This window comes from Glycine max, chromosome 18, assembly GCF_000004515.6.
Source record: "Glycine max cultivar Williams 82 chromosome 18, Glycine_max_v4.0, whole genome shotgun sequence".
Classification (NCBI taxonomy): domain Eukaryota; kingdom Viridiplantae; phylum Streptophyta; class Magnoliopsida; order Fabales; family Fabaceae; genus Glycine; species Glycine max.
This window is the reverse complement of record NC_038254.2, coordinates 53,858,650-53,879,920: the sequence shown is the minus strand read 5'-3', so window position 1 is coordinate 53,879,920 and position 21,271 is coordinate 53,858,650. Positions and strand designations below refer to the sequence as shown.

The 21,271-nt window shown below is 28.6% G+C and overlaps 2 protein-coding genes across 4 annotated transcripts; both read right to left on the bottom strand.

The window, feature by feature from the left end:
- Positions 1-866: 866 nt before the first annotated feature.
- WRKY38 (WRKY transcription factor 38) lies at positions 867-9,486 on the bottom strand. 2 transcript variants are annotated; one of them, NM_001250616.2, is made up of 5 exons: positions 8,935-9,261; positions 8,642-8,721; positions 7,880-8,041; positions 1,302-1,468; positions 1,180-1,199 (listed from the first exon to the last, which is right to left on the bottom strand). In NM_001250616.2, the coding sequence occupies exons 1-4, from the start codon at positions 9,205-9,207 to the stop codon at positions 1,306-1,308; spliced, it is 678 nt and encodes a 225-aa protein (NP_001237545.1). In that variant the 5' UTR covers positions 9,208-9,261; the 3' UTR covers positions 1,180-1,199; positions 1,302-1,305. The 2 variants fall into 2 exon arrangements, with proteins under 2 accessions (XP_040867497.1, NP_001237545.1); XM_041011563.1 differs by having other exon boundaries at positions 867-1,468; positions 8,935-9,486.
- Positions 9,487-18,274: 8,788 nt separating this feature from the next.
- LOC100812333 (transcription termination factor MTEF1, chloroplastic) lies at positions 18,275-20,262 on the bottom strand. Of its 2 annotated transcripts, none has more exons than XM_006602800.4 (2): positions 19,561-20,262; positions 18,275-18,685 (listed from the first exon to the last, which is right to left on the bottom strand). In XM_006602800.4, the coding sequence occupies exons 1-2, from the start codon at positions 20,005-20,007 to the stop codon at positions 18,320-18,322; spliced, it is 813 nt and encodes a 270-aa protein (XP_006602863.1). In that variant the 5' UTR covers positions 20,008-20,262; the 3' UTR covers positions 18,275-18,319. The 2 variants fall into 2 exon arrangements, with proteins under 2 accessions (XP_006602863.1, XP_003552488.1); XM_003552440.4 differs by having other exon boundaries at positions 18,275-18,697; positions 19,561-20,224.
- Positions 20,263-21,271: the final 1,009 nt, after the last annotated feature.

The window sequence follows — 21,271 nt, the reverse complement described above, 5'->3', positions numbered from 1 at the left end:
ACTCAATCGAGAGGAGGACTTTCTGAGAGAAATGAAGAGCTACGGATTGAAAATAAGACAAATTGGCAAAGAAATCTGCAATCCTATAGTCTTTACGTAATGCATGTGCAATCCGCGCAATGCGTTCTTTTCATCTAAGGAACTCAATGGATATACATGTACATATATAACAAGTGATTCTTATGACAACATTAGCATGCATTATTCCAGCAATACTCTTATTTTATACCTTTAGCTTAAATTCGTTAGACACTAAAATAGTGAAAGTAGGGGATATGATATTAAGGTTTTGTTGTTTATAAAAGGGTATATATGATATGAGGTGAGAACTGAGAACCGATCCTGCATGCTATGAATCTTACATTGAGTAGAATAAGAAGTTTAATGCAATAGTTTAGTCATGGAGTTCTTCCAATTTTTTGCTGATCAGAAAAAAAATGGAGTTCTTCCAATTTTTGCTGATCAGAAAAAAAAAATGGAGTTCTTCCACTTGATATTACTTTTAGGTTGAACTCTCCTCTCAGAAGCTACTTATCTAGTATTAGTTAATATGAGAAGGAATGATACAAATCGTCATGAAACATATGTTCATGTTTTATTATTTATATGAAAATTAAATTAAGAAAGGAAGATATAGTCATCTATTTGACAAGTTTGTTATAAAAATGTATATTGTTCGTTACGAAAAAAAAATCGTGCTAACACATAAATGGAACTCATTTTGTGGTTTCTGTTAAATAAGTGAATTAATTTTTTCTTTTATATATTGATTAACTTTAAAATAACCAATAAAACATGTACACATACATTGGTATACATAGATTCGTATCATTGTATCTCACATTAAATAGCTGATACGTGATACGTAACTATAAGTAGAGAATGTATTCAGATAATATCAGTTAGTACACGTACTAGTACTGCAAAGATCAAGATATCTTATACACGATATTAAAGTCCATGACATCCCTACACATGGTCATCTTATCTAGCTAAAAAATAATAATCTATATATTGACAACAAAAAAAGCTTCCAAATATATGGACAAGATAAAATATTTTTTTGTGGGGTAATGTGGTTCCCTCCAAATAGGAAAAATATGGAGAAAGAAATCTAGGGAAATGTTTTAACAAGCATATCGATACTGAGAGTTCTGAATAATGACATGACTGAGTTCATCTTTGAAGCACACTGAACTCTGTGGCAAAGTACATGGCAATCTATCAATAATATCATAGTGCCTTAATTGAGTTCATAATTAAATACATGCTGATCATCATTATAAGCAAATGACATTGACCTTACTAGAAAGAGGTAAAGCATTCATTCTCGGATGAATTTGAGTCGTCGCAAGGGGAGTGATTGTGTCTACCTTCATAGGTGGTTATCACCATACGACAATCCTCTGAGAGTCGTTCAACCCTCTTCTTCACCCTACAGTTGTTGTGCGTGCAGCGGTAATAACTTCTTCAATATCCCAACAAATAGACCAGTAAGAAACAAATTGAATAGGAGTAAATAAATCAGAAAATTGAAAGATAGATATTTTTTTTTCATTTTTTATCTTGCTTTTTGTATCGAATTAATCTTTAAATTGACATTATGCTAGTCCATTAAATTACTCAAAATGAAACTTAAGATGTGATAACTATATTCCCAAGTTTGATAGTTAACAAATTAACTATTATTAGTTAAAAGCTGAAAGTTGTAGCCAATTATTAAAAGTTGAAAATTGAAAAATTAACTTATTAAATTATAATTATTTAATAAAATTAATTTTTGAAGTATGTGAAAAATACAAAATAACAAAAAAATAATAAAATTATAATTTATTTGAAAAAATAATTAAAAAAATGAATAAATACATTAAAAATAAAAATAAAAGAAAATATAAAAAATTAGAATATAGTATTTATGTTAGAAGTCACTAAAAAAATTATTTATTGAATAATCAAATAAATTTTTCAGTTACTTAAAAAAAATTAAAAACTCAATAAAATATCTTATCAAACATAATCATAAATCTTTTAAATACTTTATGACTAAAATATGATTAGGGTTTAATTATCAAATTTACAAGTCTAAAAGAATATATGTTGAGAAAGATTAATTTTTCACTTTCGACCGGAGGAATAGGGATAATTTTTTTTTTTAATTTACTAGATGAATGGCTATAAATTCTTGATGTGCATGACAGATACTGCGTATAGAAGTTATCGATGGTCTGTGAATATATTTCTCTTAACAAGATATTAATCTTAGAAGGGAACCTATATATCCAACAAAACCAGCCTTACTTGCAGGCTGGCTTCTGAAATTTGACCTCTCTCTATATTCTATGATTATATTCGTTGGAGTTTTCTGTTGTGCTCAGATTCCTTTAAAATTTAGCAATCATTTGCGGTATGGTATAAGGAAAAAGACTTGAATTGGGATGGCTTGCCATTATTGGATAATTAATATACATAATTACTTTAAAATGAGATTATTTAATTTCAGACGGTACTGTTGACCTTAGACTTGTAATTTTTAATATCAGTTTAATAAGCACCCACTTGTAAGTTAATTAGAAATCAATTCATCTTTCATATAACTCTTAAAAGTAGTTATCAATAAAAGTTTACTGACTTATTGTATAATTTACAATTAAATAACAGGGTAAAAAAGTGCATATTAATATATAGATTAAAAACTCCTCATATTCATAAATTTTACCTTTGGTGATTTATTTATTTATTTTTTAAAAAATTTAACATGGTGGACTATTGATAAATAGTCTTCGGAAGACCATAATTGATCTTCACTCGATCAATAAATAAACAAAACAAATGAATGAATATAAGTATATAACACAAAATTAACAAAAATATTTCACTTTTTTACAACAGTTATTTGTTTTGTATCCATAAAATATTATCATGATAAATAACCCTAGAAATAGTAAAAAAAATTAAATAAAAACTATATTATTAAAATAATATATAAACAAGATTGGCTACAATTTATAGCTATATTATTATATACCATTTTAATATATAATAATTGATTACAATACTTATAATGACTACGTATTATTTATATATACTACTATAAGATAATAAAATTATGAAATATATCAATGGATTTAATTAAAATACAGTATAAAGTTACTTTAAACCATCATCTAATTATAGATTATTATATCATGATTAAAAATTATTTATTCTTGTAATAATTACTCAAAATGTCATACTTGAAATTACTTTAAAACATACATAAAATAGTTAGCACTGACGATATATAAATTTTGAATTATACTACATCAATTTATAATTGAAACAATTAAATTTTCTTGACATGTTTAAATACATTCAGGTTTCTACTCTATGTACAAGGGAAAATAGTGTAATTAATTCACATTATATGCGGTAATGAAAAATTCACATTAAATATGGGTGGTAGATATTTATATAATTCCTTAATGCTGAGATTTAATAACGATGCATAAAGTAAAATACAGTATATGTTATAATTAATAAACACGTATGTCTAATGTGATAAGCACAAAGCTCATGTATGTAGGTTCAATGCAATTACCCCTTAAATTACTTATATACTAAAAGATTACCGTCGATTTTATATATAAAAATTAAAAGTTTAGTCCAAATTTCTCACAAAGTTTTATTATCGAATTATATAATACAAAAAAAAAAAATGAAATTTCATTTCAATCCAACATATTTATCATTTTAAATTAATGTATATTTTTTTTAAAAAAAATAAGGACAATTATTAGAGCGTACATATTATTATTATTATTATTATTATTATTATTATTATTATTATTATTATAATATCAAACTTATAGAGCATAAGTTTGACATAATACTTAAGTGTAAAAATTTTATTATAATTAATATAAAACTTAATAATTTTCAGTTATTTGACAATTTATGAAGATATAGTACACTGACCGGATAAAAAGCTTTACAATGTCAATATATTGCTATTAAATTAAAATGTTTTATATATGCATTTATGTTTCAAAACATGTATTTTCATCAATACAAAAAATTGGAGATTTTTATAAAACAAAAAGATAACATTTTAATTATTTAAAAATCGAAATTATATAATGTTTTACACGTCCAATTATTTTTCATTTAAAATTTAATTTTTACAATTATATTCTTTCATGAATAAATTCACATTTACAAATACAAAAAGTATTTTAATAAAATATTTAGTAATTATAAATTAATCAAGAATCAGTAATGAAGTCATGCTCTATCTCTACATAAAAATTGAATTTAAATACTTTGTTGTTCGTTATAGTTAGCCTCCTGATCCACTGCTCACTATATTTATTTAATGAGCTATTTCGAACTATTAAGTGAAAAAATATCAATTATGCCTAATATATCAATGAAGTTATTTTTTTTAAAACAAACATGTAGATTTTTCCTTCTTTTTTATTTCTTTTGGTTAATCTTGTCGGTTTTTTCATAAAAACATCTGATTGACTTAAATTGTAAATTTTATTCAATTTAATTCGTTTGATACAATTAAATCATGTGATGGATAAATTTTTAGGTTTTTGTTAACTTTTTAATATATAAATCCATCAAAACATAAAAAATTAATTACATCAAAATACATTAAATATATAAGCCTAACATGAATTCATCTAAATTCTAAACTAATTGTCAACCCACAATATATATAGAGAGAATTAAACTTGACTCATAATATAAATTTTTTTTTATACAATAATAATAAAGTTTTTAAGATAAACATGTTATTTCTCCCACTCCAATGTAATTCCTCTACTGGTATTTATTTTCAATAAAATTGGTAGTGAAGTTTGGTACTGCATCACTTTATGATGTAAATTATTGTTTGTTAAATAATATATGTTAATGTCAACCATGTCCCATCATCATATTTGAAACATTTATTTTTTCAGTTCCATGAACCTTTGTCCATGAAGTCATTAATTTCAATAACTCTTCCATCTTCCTAATTGCACTTCTAAGTAAATATCTTTAAGTGCAATTTTGTTATGATGGTATGTAACAGATATCTTGCTTTTTAGTTTAATGATATAGGATATAAATAGCATTTTGACCATGTTGCAATAGTGTCCGGAAGTACCTCTAGTAAAACTGTTCTTATAATGTTCCTTCCCATGCACGCAACAATTTTAATTAAGATACACAGAAAATGTATATCATTTGGGTCAAATATGCTTGTTACAAATATGTAAAGCAATTAACACAAGAATAAATCATAACTAGCTGTTCTAGGGTCCTGAACCCATTTTCTTCCTTAAGACTAGATATGTCTATTAACCCAGACCCAGTGTCATTGAATTCGACAAATCAATTCGTAAGAAGAATGAGATATTACTTAACATCAAGATGACAAAAGAAAACTTGTCTTTTTCTCAAACTAAATATTCAATATGTACGTAAATCTGAATATTTGTTTTAGTCTTGATATTTATTTAACTTACACGGCCAATTGAACAAATTCAATGCATCATTCACTTAGTTTCAATCCAACTGATTCAAACTTGAGTAACTAGTCTAAATAAGTTATTGGATTGATTATACTATTGAACCAATCTAAAACTAAGCTGAACCTTTTCAGGGTTAATTAATTGAACAAATTTTAAAAATATTAATGCAAAATTTTATGAATGTGTGGTTTTAACTTATTATGACCTAATAACGCTGATTAGAAAAAACTTATGACCTAATTACTTACTTTAATAACATCAATCATATGGATTGATAATACAATTTAACCAATCTAAAACTAGGCTGAACCAATCAAGATCATGTTAGTTTTTAATTATTCTGTGACTTTAATTTTTTAATTAATATTAATTATTTATGTATGACTGAACAAGATTAAATTTATTTTTCTCACTTTTATATAAAAAATGATTTTCTCACGAGATAAATTAATTGCTGTATATGACTCAATCTGTCTGAACAATAACTTGTTAATTAAACTTATTATAATCTAGCTAGTATTCCGACCAAATAAATGATCCGGTTAAGATTAATGAATAAAATTGTTTTAATGCAAGCATGATCTATTTATTACCTTCCATATCAAATATTATAACATGTCGCCTATTTTGGAAACATTTTAGGAAGATCCCAGTATATGGTTGAACTGGTCCAGTCGCACCTTTAAAACTACTTTTTTCTTTTACAGTTTATTGTGAGTGATGTCGGAACTAACTTGCTCCTCATGCGCTACTAACTTACTAAATTCTTAGCTTTTCCTGTAGTAGCATTGAGGCACATGACCATAATAACTCTATTCCCCCTTTTCTCATTCAGGATAAAACTTATATAAAACCTTTCATTCTAATGTAGCTGAAAAATAAACTTATTGTACTTTATCAACACACACACATATACATATATAGAAGTAACAAAGAAGAACCTTGAGCGATAAGTCATATATTTTCACCAGATGTATAAAATTGTGAGAGTTTTACATACATGTTATTATTATATTTGAATGAAAAGGCTCCATGCATTTTTGTTGTTGTTGAAACAAGTAACATATTAATTAAATTAAAAGTAATATAATAATAATATAATGATATGATCAAACAACATATAACAAACTATAAAGAAGAAGAAGAAGAAGGAATGCAATATAAACAATTAAAATAAAAATTGAAGCTTTATTAGATGAAAATAAGTACATTATTAGAGCAGCAGTATAGAATTATGCAGGAACCTTCCTGTTTTAATTTGCTGTATCTGTTTTGTGAGTGGTAAGGGTACATCTTGTGCTCTTTTCCATTTCATTATCAATAATATTTCAGTTTTCGTTTTAAAAAAATAGATGAAAATTAGTATAAAATTATAATAGTTTTTTATGACATTTTAACATAAGCATAAATTGGATTTGGAAAACCAGAAAAATGATTGAGTTACAAAGGAAAAACTTTAAGTTCAATTGCAGGCTTTCCCAGTGATGGATAAATATGCGGAGAACTTTGTCATAGAAATAACACGACAAATTAAATTGGATGGCTTTGAAATAGAGTACGAAAGAGGGGACCCTATAGTGCACCTTATTGTCAAAACTCTAATAATAGCCCACCAAATATATTATCAGTGATATACACATATATCTATTTTCCCCCTTCCATTTCAATATTTGACTTCAAGTTAAGCCTAAGGCTCAATTAATGTGCATCAACAATGCATTATCCCTTCAGCATTATTTATGCATTATTGAAATAAACGATCATGAATCATTTCTATTTCCTCAATATATAGGTCGTAGATTCCCTCTATTTCTTTTGTCCCCGTGTGTAATTAAACTTTCGTGTATCCATTTCTTTCTTACAAACAAAAGTCTAGGATGAATGATGCCAATAAATCTTGAGACTTGTGATCAAGATTTGATTAAATTATTCACTACCGACATAACTTTTTCCCAGAAAAGACATTTTACCTTCATTCCCCCCGGGTATAATGCCTGTGATATTGCCAGTGTACTCAACCACACATTTTCTGTTCATAGACAGTTTCACACATCTTGAAAAGTATATAGTTTATATAATGTTTATCTTTTCATCAACCTCTCCCGCATCTTGAATGTCTTGCAATTATTATATTCAATGAATGTCATTTGATAGGGTAGTTGAGCAAAAAATTTTCAGTTCAAGTCCTAGTTATTATGGCTTCCTTTTATCGAAATCAAGTGCTGCTTTAACTTCAGTTTTGATGAATCAGTGCAGTAAAAGAATAATTCAACTTTCGTGTGATAATTAATTCAACTCATTATTTGTCCTAAAAATTAACATATGGTTTACCATAATGAGCAAATAAAAGCCATGGTTAATCATGATTTGAATATTACCTTGGATGAAGGCTATTCTTGACAACTTTCTGGCCATATTTCCTCCATTTGTAACCATCATCAAGCACATCTACATCACTTCTTGTTTGAAAACAAAACCTTGGTTCTCTAAGCTTCCTCCTTATTTTCACCTTGTTCTTCTCTGTAGCTGCGCTCCTCCACCTACCATAACAGGTACATTATGTAGCATAATATTAGTTTCAAACTTTCTTCATCCCCGTTAATCGCATTTCTCAAATTGAAACAAACGATTAAGATTTAAGTTAAAAAATAGAAATAAAAGATGGACGACTGATCTGTTTGAGAGAACATGTGGAGTCACTAGTGATGAATAAGTGAATTCAAGAATCATCAAGTGTCAAGATTCAAGACTTTTGAGTTTTGAGTCTTTAAGGTCTTTCTTCCAATACTAACCTAAATGAGATTTTAAATTATGGTCGTGGCTGCTTTTTTGTTGCAATTTGTGAAAAAAATATGAAGATGAGTCCTTAAAAACCTTGATGTTACATATGAAATCGTAGTCATGAACCGTTTTGTAAAACCTTGTTTGAAGACAAAAGAAGCAATCCCTTCCTTATAAAGATTGGAGACCTTTTAGATATTCTGATCTGGTGTCTGAAGAATATCTCTTTAATTGGATATATAAACAAATAAATATTTTCGTGCATGCACTTGGAGAGAGAGGGAGGTTAAGAGAGCAAAGAGGAGGGACATAAAAATTACAAGTAGTGGAATGAAATTGAAGTTGGAAGAGGGATATACCAAGTGTTGTTGTTGCCTTGATCACTACCATTTCCAGTGCAATTTTCATCTTCGACAGGCTTTGGATCCAGAGTTCCTACCTAAATTAAATACCATAACCCAACTCTTTTTAGAAAGGCAAGTGATTGAATACCCTAAGATCGAAAAGGACACAAAAAAATAAAAAACACAAAAAGTAAATAAAATCCATAACTGAATATTATAAGGGTGAAGATTATAGAGAACTAGATCGATCTTAATTTCAAATATAGAGATTAATTTTGCAAAGTACATCGCAAAGTGAATATAACCACCTGGTCGTTATTCCAAGTTTTCGTGACAAGTCCGCTATGACTCATGAATCCGATGGTTGCGGTGGGGGTCGTGGCAGTGACAGCAACAACGCCAGTATCACTATTTAAGGATTGAGAGAGGTGAGAAGATTGAGATTGTGAAGAGGGTGACAAGAAGCCAAGGACCTGGTTTTCTTCATATTGAACAAAACCCATTTCGTGTAAGGCTTGTGGGGTGTTGGTGAACGAAACTTGAAGCTCATAATTGGGTGCACCACCTCTCTCTGCTTCCATATCTCACTTTTGGATGGTTCCAACTTGAATTTTCACTCACTAACTAGTCTTTTGCTTCGTCTCTTCTTCCTAGCTAGATCTTCTTCTGTGGAAAACCTCAAATTCTATGCCATGTGATTGGAAGGAACACAAAGAAATTAAGGGTAATTCAACGACCGAGACAAGAAGGGTTTTGTACTTGAGTCAACTGCTACTACATGTTTTCCAGTTATGTTAAACCTTTAGAATTATTCCTTCTCCTTTTTCTTTAAGGTGGTCTATTCCATTTCTAGTTTACACACACTATTTTAAATACACGTGCGTTGTCCAACAAGTGTTTTTCAAGGGAATCTGTATCAATTGGCGGAGAGGAATGGAATTAGCAAAAATTGTTGTCTTAATTAGTTGCCTCACATATTTCAAGGAATTAAGAAAACATTGTTAGTAAACAACAAGTAAAAATGTAGAATATTCAAAAGAGTTTTTCTTTTTGACTTGACTTAAATTAGTCAAGATCAAATATAATTTTCAGATATGGAAAACATTATAAAAAAAATAATATATTAGGCATTTTAAAAACATTCTATTCTTTTATATTTAATATTTTATTTTTAACAATATGCTATACACATTTATAGAAGTATCCATATTTAATCTTACTTGCATATGATTCTATAAAAATGGGATATTGTTTTTTCAGGATATATTCTATAAACTACATTCTATAAAATAATTTTTGTAGTTAATACAACCCTCCTGAAATCATACACATATGTGAGGTCGCAGAATCAAGGTGTAATTAAGTTTACAGAAAATTATTATGTGGGATTAATTATTATTTACTTGTTAATATTACTCTTTGTAAAAAAAATATACGAAAAAGATTGTTTGTGTTTTGTGCGTGTGTGTGTGAATAGATTGTATGTGTTTAACACACTGAATAAGTGAGACAAGCCCTAACATAAACACACCGATATAATGTTTAAGTTGGATTCATATATTTAAATAAGTTAATTTTATAATTTAGGCTTATTATTTTATTTAGATTTATTAGATCCTTTTTTAAGCAATGGACTAAAATAATCTTTAAAAATAAGTTTTTGGTATTATATTTTTTAAAAAATAAATTTTTAATATAATAAAAATGTATGGTTTATACCATTTTTCTTTATAAAATATCGGGGGTTTTTTGTTCTTATGTATAGTGTACACAAAGAGTGCACACTTGTCAATCAAGTTGCTTGAACTTCTCATAATTCATTTTCTTTATGAATTTTTTTTATAGCTTAGAGTATTCCTTATTTTATTATTAATAAAATTCCATTAGTAATATATATATAAAAAAAAGAACACACGTACTCACAGCAAATTATTCATAGGCTTTTTAAAATAAACTCATAAAGTTTAAACATACGATGATTGTTTATATAAGCAAACTTAAAGTAGCTTAAATTTATTTTCTTAATAAAAATAAACGTTTAGTTAAATATTTAATGAGTCAAAACAAATTATTTCATTTGGTTACATCCCTATTTATACCATGTAGCTTTAGGGTAAGAATTACTTTTAATTTGCATTTTTTTTCTAATAAAAATGGAGAAGAAAAAAAATCGACAACATTTGGTTGCACCTTCCCCCTATTCTGTCCTCTTTTGTTCGGTAAATCTTGTCATTTACTTGACTGAAATATTAAATTTATTGAATGTCAATTGGGGCGGCACCCTATATCTAAACTTTCAATTACAGATCATACACAAATCCATCATCTATACCAAATGTTTCTATCACCGACGTCAGAACATAAAATTAATTGACACAAAAGGCAGCGACAAAATACCCTTATTCTGCTAAACAACATAATGTAAGAAATCTTTGTAAAAAGTGACATTATTAGTTGAAGAAAATTTCAAATTGAACCCAAAAACTAAAGTAGAAAAACAAAAATATCTATTTAACCAAAATAGATTTTTTTTATCCATAAAAATTAAAAACAAATAAATATTAAGAGATTTACAACAATTTACTTATCATGCTCAACCAATTAAACTACATCTCTTTGCTAACCAAAATAGTTTCTCTTGATTAATTATTTTATTATATATATATATATATATATATATATATATATATATATATTTTATAAAATGAGTTTTGAACTACTGATGAAATATTTTATTATTTATATAGCTTACATTTAACTATTTTATACTATTTCACACGTCAAATAATTTCATTAATTAATTGAAATATTGTTATCAATCAAATAGCTGGAAGGACTGAATAAAAAAAGTAGCTGGAAGGATTCCTAATTAATTTGTCACTAAAAAAAACTAAGTTGATAAATGAATATTTTGTTTAATTTGTGTTTCAAACATGTATATTAAGATTTTATGACAATGTTCTCAACGCTAAAATACTTCTACTCGCATGTATAATAGGATTTTTTTTTTTGTTACAGTATGGAAAAGAAACGAAAATAAATTAAACAAGGACCACCAAAATTTATTAAGAATTGATATTGTTTTTGGTAATAAAACAACTAATCTCTGTGTGTGTATATATATTTATCTCTCTCTGTGTGTGTGTGTATATATATATATATATATATATATATATATATATATATATATATATATATATATATAACTTGTAAAAAATTATGTGTCGGAAATAACATTTAATGGGTGTTTTTGATTTCTCAAAGATGTTATGTCCAATTGAAACTTGAGATCGAATTGAAGTGTTTTGTTGAAAATGCATTTGAATCGAGTAGAAAATCAAAGTTTTTTTTAATCAGCTACAATAGAGAATCGAAGCTAAAGAATGAATAATCTGGGAAATGGAAATCTTGGTTGAAACCTATATTTATACCAGAATATTCTTAAGATTATTTTGATTCTAACTCTCCAAATATATATTTAGAATTAAAAAATAAAAACTTTTTGCATAAAAATTTAAATCAAAATACAAATCAAATTAATAAAAAATTCTCAAAATAAATTTTACACTCAACATTATCTTAAGCTAATATGCCTTAACTGAAAAATAGCTTTAACATTATCATAATGACGTAGAATGACCACTTCAACACGCAATTTCTTGTAATTATAAGCTATTTATCAACTGAATTATTTCTACCGTTCCTGGCTCCATATAGTTCATTTTGTTAAGAAACATATATATAGTTTTCATCAAAATATATATAATATGAGAAAGGATTCAAGATTTTCAAATTATAATACGTGTTGTTTCCAGGGAGATTGCATATGGGAAAAAAAATAATGCTAAAATGGCTCTTGGGAGATTACGTGCTGCAAGATAGCGAAGTGGCAACAAGAGAGTGTTGGAAATGGTTGAACGCATCACAGGCATGGTCTTTCATTCCCTTGAGAAATAATACTATAATGTACTGCATTTTAAAATTAAACATTTTCTTTAAAATTGATTAAAAATCATTTTTTAATAGATCTCACTTCTTATTAATTAAATAATAAATCTCACTCGTAAGTAATAATTTAAAAAATCAAATAATTAATATGCTGAAATTAATATTAAATTATTAAGATAATATTTGGATTTGATCTTTGATGAAAATAATTTTTTCTTAGATTTTACTTATTTTTTGGCTGAAATTGTAGATTAATCAAAATCCTGACAAATCATAGGATTAGGATAAAAAATAATTAAAAAAAAAAACTAACAATAAAAAAGTCTGTAGGAAGTATGCTCATGAATGTAACACATCGATCTCCATTCCTATTTCAGTGTTTTTAAGGAAGAGAGATGACACTACTAGCTACTATAGGGGTTCTACATATATAGACCTAAGAAGATAATGGTAGTGGAAGAGCAAAAGAAACAGAACAAAACAAATATCATATTTTCAAGAATGAAAATCTTAAACATAGGTATAAGTTAGTGTGAAATTTATATAGAATATCTACAATACTAAATCTTTTTTATTACTTCGTGATGTAGTGGATTAACTTATATAAAATTAAGTTTCTCTTCCAAATAATATAAGCATATATAGCCTTCAAGATTAAATACACAGTACTCGGTTATTTCATGATATTAACAATCTCTCAATACCCACCGAATTGACAAATAGTTGATATGAATGGACATCATACATAATATGTTTCGAAAAGTTACGCTTCCTCTCTCTAACAATAGAGGTGAGAGAAATTATTGAGAAATATCAATCTTTATGGTCTTAAAAATTGGAAACAAACAAACTCTCGCAGAAGTTAATGAAGATATGTTTTAGAAAAGTGTTATCCACATAGTGGTCCCTCTTACATCCGTGGTCTCACATTTATGCATTATTTGTTGCCTTCAACTTTCTCTCTATCTCTTTCAATCTCTCTATGTCTCCTCATGGATGTTTTATCACTGTTTAATTTAATAACATCCATTAATTAGGATATATATATATATATATATATATATATATATATATATATATATATATATATATATATATATATATATATATATATATGGGAGAGACAGATCAGTGAGAGAATTATTTTATTTGGAGAAGTGAGAGAATTAAATAGCCGTAGATCAAAGTAAAAGGTCTAGATTTAATTGTTAATTAAAATTACATGTGCATCCAATTTTGGTCCTTTCACACTCTTATTTTTCCAATACTTTTACATTTTCTTTCTTCACTGTCCCGTCATCTTCCTCGTTTGTGATCATCATTCTAAAAAACTTCAGCTTTTGGTCAGATGCCTTCAGTCTTTTATAATGGTGATCACGAATAAGAAAGATGACGGGACAATGAAGAAAGGAAAGGTAATACAGCGAAAGAATTGGAAACCCAAGAGTGAGAAAAGCACTTCTTCGTGTGAGAGAACCAAAATTGAATGCACGTGTAATTTTAATTAGGAATTAAGTCTGGACCTTTTATTTTGATCTAAGGGCTGCTATCTAATCCTCTCACCTCTCATATTAAAATTTTGATCTAAGGACTGCTATTTAATCCTCTCACCTCTCATGATAAAACAGACTCCTCCCACCTGATATATGTTTTCATTGCAGTCGGCTCAAGCACTTTATGTGCAAAAATCATTGGATATTTATTTGTTCTATAAGTGGTATCAAACTAAACCACATCCCCAAACACGAAAGTCAATGAAAACAGAGCAAGTTGAAAAACCCCAATAAGAGGATGTGAGGAGTGATCTATGCTAACCAAACGAATAAGAAAGATGATGGGACAACGAAGAAAGGAAAGGTAATACATGCGAAAGAATTGGAAACCCAAGAGTGAGAAAAGCACTTCGTGTGAGAGAACCAAAATTGGCTCACCTAATATATGTTTTCATTGCCGTCAAGGCTCAAGTACTTTATGGTGCAAAAATCATTGAATATTTATTTGTTCTATAAGTGGTATCAAACTAAACCACATCCCCAAATACAAAAGTCAATGAAAACAGAGCAAGTTGAAAACCCCAATAGGAAGATGTGAGGAACAAACCAGGAAGATGACGAGACGGCGAAGAAATCGAAAACCAAAGAGTGAGTAAAGTATTGCGCGCATGACTTATCAATTAAATTTGGACCTTCTATTTTGATTTAAGTGTTGTTATTTAATCCTCTCACCTCTCATGATAAAACACTCCTCTCACCTCCTCTCACCTTATATGCCCCTGTATATATAATTGAAAAACTGACCTTTTAGGTTAGCTGATAACGAATAAAAATAATATATAAAAACATGCATGTACATCTATGTGTTTATTGTTTTAGTACTTTTACAACCTATGCATCTTTGTTCTCTATTACCCATTTGAGCCTTTTCTTACTTTCATTTTTGCAAATACTTGTTCTCATTTATAGTTTTAGACACATATATGTGTATATATATTGTTCGAATACAATGTGTTAGAAATTGTATATAGGTTTAGAAATTTGTTTTAGTATTATTTGAATAATATTATGCTGAAATTGATATTGGCTACATTATTTATTTAATTTTTAAAATATTATATTCTACTGAAATATTTTACTCATACGTATTATATGAACTATTGTTCTCTTTAATTACTACTTTTATCTTTTTTTAGTTAGTCTCGTGTATTTACCTTAGTTTTCTATTCAAGAATTATCTGTATATTATGTTTTGCATAGTTTGCAAATATTTTTTGAATTGTCCAAAATTGTGGGTGGTATGAGATTGTAAATTCACATAAATATATAGGTTTAATTACACTTATTTTTTCCTTAGTTTTAAAATTTTATGCAATTTTTTAATATTATTTTCTACTGAAATATTCTACTCATATGTATTATGTGAATTATTGTTCTCTTTAGTTACTATTTTTTTAATTAGTCTCATGTATTTACCTTAGTTTTCTATTCAAGAATGATTTGTATATTATGTTTTGCATAGTTTGCAAATAGTTTTTGAACTGTCCAAAATTAGAGGTGGTATGAGATTGTAAATTTACATAAATATATAGGCTTAGTTACACTTATTTCTTCCTTAATTTTAAAAGTACATGCATTTTTTATTTTTTGTTTGCCTCTTGAGCATTTTTTTCGTGTATTTTGCTCCCTATTTTTTTTAATTGTGCCATGGCCAATTTAATCCTGTCATCAATTGACTCTAATGCAGCAATGTTAATGCTAACTCCGGTGCTTTGATGCTAGTATGGACAACTGACATGGCGCTCTCTGATTCTAACATAGCAATACATGTGGCAATAACATGCATAGATCATTGACAATGACAATGACATTGAAGTTCATAATTACCATTCAACGTTTAGATAAATTTAATTATTTCAATAAATAAATAAGTTAAAACTTAGTCTTATGTTTGATCGTATAAATTACTCGAGGTCAAGTTCTATAAGCTTGACATTAAGAAAAGATAAACATCTTATATGTCTGAGTATAATCATAAACAAAAATATTAATTTTGGATAAAGAAAAAATACTTAGTAAATTTTACTTGTCTTAAAAAAATAGCATTATCTAATTTTTATGTTCACGTTTCATTATACTTTCTTTCTTCTCTTTATTTTATTTCATTTTTTACAAGTAAATGTCTATTAAATAGTTAATAAACTTTAAAATACTTCAAAAATATATTTGATAAATTAGAATAATCAAGTTATAAATGAGTAACAAGCTAAATTTAAAACTTTTTATTTGTATAACTTCGTTTATTTAAATTAATTGAACTTCAACATAATATCTTACAAGTGAAACTTGAATATTAAATACTCAACCATGTTCAAAACATTTACGCCATAGATGCAGTCACTCAAATTAATTAGCACTAGATCGTTTGAATTTAACCGATAGTTTTGAGCCAATATTGATTATATTTGATTGAGCATAACTATATATGTGATAGAGCTGGAGCAGGCAAAATGAACCAGGTTCAGATTGGACCAAATTGAACGGTAAAAATATTGGTCCAAATAAAATTAAACCTCTTATGTATTCATTGGGGGCAGATTTGACTCAAAAATATAGCATCAAATTCAATTGAGTCTATTTTAACCCAATAGACCATCAAATCCAATTAGAGTTCAAAAAATAAAATCCATATAAAATATGAACCGACTTCACCTAATTTATTTTTTACACTTGATCCAACAAACCATCCATTTTGTCAACTCTAGATATATCTCACGAGAAAAATCAAAGAATAAGTGTCAAGTGACACTTCAAGAACCACTAAATAAAAAAAAATGCTTGTCAATTCGAAGTAATCTAACAGTCTAAAATTTGGCCAGACAGACTAGAACAACAAAATATACCCTAGCAGGAAAATAGGAATGGAAAGAATAAAGTATACCAACAGGCTTACAAAACTCATGATTTCTAAATATGAAAATTCAAAAGTGTAATAAACAATACTCCAAAAGCAGGGTTACAAATTGAACTTTTGAAGCAATTTGAGGGAGTGAAATAAAGAGGTGGAGATCATAATGAGGAAGCAAAGCAGTGTATATATGTGCTGAATTCCATGCAGCAATTATGGCTCTTGGATCAATTTCAAAGTCTTCCAAAATCTAATGATGGAAGAGTGAAGCATCAGATATACGTGGGTCCCATTGTCTCGAACCTTTTGTCCCTTCACTTTATAAGTTTCTTTCGTTCTGGCATCTCATTTATTTCACCTCCCCCGGGTGGGTTAGGTTAGCAATGGAATGGAATCTTCTTTCAACGGGTAAAACTTGGTAATCTTTACCAAACTTTGCTTTGTCTGTCTATCGTCACTTAATTGTAGTATTTTTTTTAAATCAATTTGTGGGTATAGTTCTTTTTATCCCTAAGACACTAAGTTACTAGTATCCAAAGTCCAAATATCTTTAGGCTTTTCATCAAACTGGGCCTTTTCTTCCCTGGACTTCCTATACTCTTAGATGGGCTGCTATTCACACCCCTTTTTTTGCTTTTTTATCCGCTTGCTCGTTTTTTGTATGTTTTATAAAATATTTTTTCGAAAATGTATGACCTAGTATTGTTAACTATGTTACAAGAACTAGTTTTCCGAGTTCTGAATACAGAATATTGCATTACAGAAACTAGTTTTTGTGATGGCATTTCACTCAAAAAGTAAAATAAATAATAATAAAAAATTGCATTACGGATAGTTTGATGTGCATTTGTTCAAAATGGAGACCTACGAGATTGAATATTTTGATTATTTTCCTTTAGAGATTCAAATTCTAATAGCTTTGGAGATAGAAGATTGTCCATTTTTCTCATAAATCACCTTAAACGTAGCAGACAACAGCTGATCAGGACCTAGTTCTCCCCTCTTCTGTCAAAAAATGGATGGAACCATGTTTGGTAGTTTTGGTTTTGGATTTGTCATGTAATGTTTGTTAAGCATGTAACCTTGGGGAGCAATAACCTATGTGGTAAAGTTCCTGATTCTGTGGATTCATTGATAAACTTTGGACTTCATGATTTGGTAATTGTTTGTCTCGAAATATATTACTGCTTTACCCGAAAAGTTGCAAACACTTGTGGTTACTTGATATTTTGGGACTCAACTAGTTTATGGAAATATAACAGTCTATTTGGATTAGACAATTAAAAAGAAGATAATATCTTGTTGAATCATATAAGGTTATGAGCAAATATGTGAGTTGACTAATCACTTCCACTTGGCGTAGAACTTTTGATCAGCCCACATCAACATTCTATTCAAGGGAATCCTAACACCCCTTTTTTTCAAATGCAAGTGCCTTGGCACAATCCTCTCCTTCAAACTGAACCCAAAGTACTGAGGGAACCTCTTCAAGTCCTCCAAATCCCTCTCCATTTCCTTGACAAGATACACAAACTTTGGCCATAAATTGTTCTCCACGTCATACCCAAAAATTGCGGGTAACCTAGCACAAGCCCTGACAGCCTCCTCGTACGAAAACCCCAACTCTTGCAAGAACTCAACTTTCGCATGCAGCTTGTCTACGCGCGTGTTCAGCAGGTGCGCGTTCCTTGTCGTTGGCCGGTTCAGCCCCTGCACCCCAACCTAAACAAACTATTTCACATATATTAAATAATATATTCAATTTTATTTTAAATATACAAAAGTGTTTTTATTCAGCTATTATGTTAAAAATTAAAATAATGTCAATAACCATTTTATATGTATATAAAAATAACAGTTAAACTAACAGACATAATTAGACACAACTGATTAGTATATTAAAATTAAAATTAAACCATTCAAATAATATTTAAGTTTGATCATTAACAAGATTGATGAATCGTGAGATGAAGACAAAAAAATAATAGTTAAATTAATTCTTACAATTGCTAATGTAAATTTATTAAATCTATAAAAATGAAAAATAGTAGTATTTTAGTAGTTGAATTTGTTAAATGACTAAAGATTTAAAAAATTATTTAATAAATAATGTTTATAGGAATTTAATATACATACATTGTTAGTATAATTTTTTATTGAGTTGTCAATCAATGGAAAATTATTTTCAATATCACTTTAAACATAATTATTATAAAACCAATAAACTTATTATATATAACAATTTGTAATTAAATGATAATATAAAAAATTATTATCAATATATATGTTATTTATTATTTTATAGTAATTGTCTTAAAAACTACATTCAATCCATTGTTAATTAGTTGATGCTATACTAAAATTAAATTCAATGTGTTTTTATAATTTCAAATATTAAATTGAAAAACGAATGAATGATACAGGCATTAATAATGTATATAATTTTTTTGTTGACATGTATGATAATTAGTTGGAAAAAATATATAAGTGGATAACATTTTCTTTTCTATGAACAAAAATAAGGACTGTCTAATGTATATAATTTATAAATAAATAAAAAATGAAATGAAATCCATGTACGGCACCTGCCGGAGAAATTGGAGCGTGGGTCGGAGGCAGAGGTCGACGTGTGAGAAGAGGAGTTTGGGGCATCGGAGGATGAGGTCGCGGGACTCGGATTTCGTGGCGGCGAGGTCGTCGGCGAGGAAGCGGAACACGGCGGAGACGTCGGAGGGGACGACGGCGGTGGTGAAGAGCTCAGGGGTCAGGAACTTGAGGCGAGGGATGTCGGCGTCGGAGAAAGAGTGCGACTTGAGGAATGTGAGAGTGTCGATGATGTGGTCGACGTCGTTGGGGAGAGGAAGGTCCTCTGGTTTGGTTTTTGGGTCGATTATGGTTAAGGCTCGCAGGTATCGCAGGTTTTCGCGGTACCTTGTTCGGAACTTTATGTAACCGCTCGAGTTGGGACTGCGGTTGGAGGTGTGTGAGTAAGAAGATGTAATTGGGAGGTGCAGAGAGTAACTGAGGAGCATTTCTGTTTCGGCTTAGCGGGAAATGTATGTCGCAGGTTAGACCAGTGAAGTGATGATAAGGAATATGGATAATCTTGTTTGTTTTCACTGGCTTCACTTTTTTATTTTATTTTATTTTTTGGACTTACTTTAGAGAATCAAATTCTATGACTGGAGTTTAATATTTTTTTTTGAAAAATACGATGAATTTAAATTATCTACCGGTCAAAGACCATCTTAATTATAAGTGTAGTATTTCCTTTTAGTCGACTTTTTATTAGACTAATTTATCTTTTAGTTATTCTTTAAACTATTCTTTGAACTATATATTGCACCTTTTTTTTTTTCTTTAAGCTCTCGTACCAAATTAAGCATATTAATTTGTTAAAAAAAAACAAATTTAATACTTTAAAAAAATGTTGGCAGACCAGCACGTAGATCTTGTCTTTCCACTAGTTTTTATAAAGTGAAAAAATTATTGTATATGATAACTTATTAAATTAAAGTATAAAACCTTTGTCAATGCGGTCTAATTAAATTCTTCGTTTATATGTATTTTACTGTAGTTTCTTCTCTTTGGGTTTTGTTTCCTATTAGACTACAAATATATAATCCAAGAGTGCAAAGCTAATTGGGTGTAAATCAATAGCTCACGCCCAAAGTTCGTGACTTAGTTACTATTCTTAAACTGTTTTTGGAACACTTAATCTGTCAGATTACTATTGTAAACCTCATCAAGGAAAAGCTAAACACTTATAACGTGCGCACATAGAAATGCTTAATATATGTGGTAATAAGATGCAATCCTCATTGGTTGCACAAGACTATTATAGCTGCAATTGCATAAATAAATATGGTGCAGTAAAGAGAAAAGGCGCATAATTGACAACAAACCTTCAAGGCTTCAACCAACCACATCACACCCAGCTGCGAACATGTAATCTAGGTTATGCACTACCAAGGGCATACTATAACATATTATTCTGTAAATTAAACTAATACAGGACTGATACACCATTATAATTCATTAACGAGACATTTAATTCCATATGATATCAAACTCCCTATTGACGAGCAACAATAATATAGCAATTTTTATTAGCTTAATTTACCAAAAAGAAAGTGACAAGACGGGGAAAAAACCTTCAATAAATATCCGACTACAAGTCTTCAACTCTAGCTAGAGATCTATCTTTTACTCTTCTAGAAATGAAAAATATTTATAGGCTATTTCAACAAGTGACATGGGAATAGAATTCATTAAATACTTCAAGGAGCATATTAA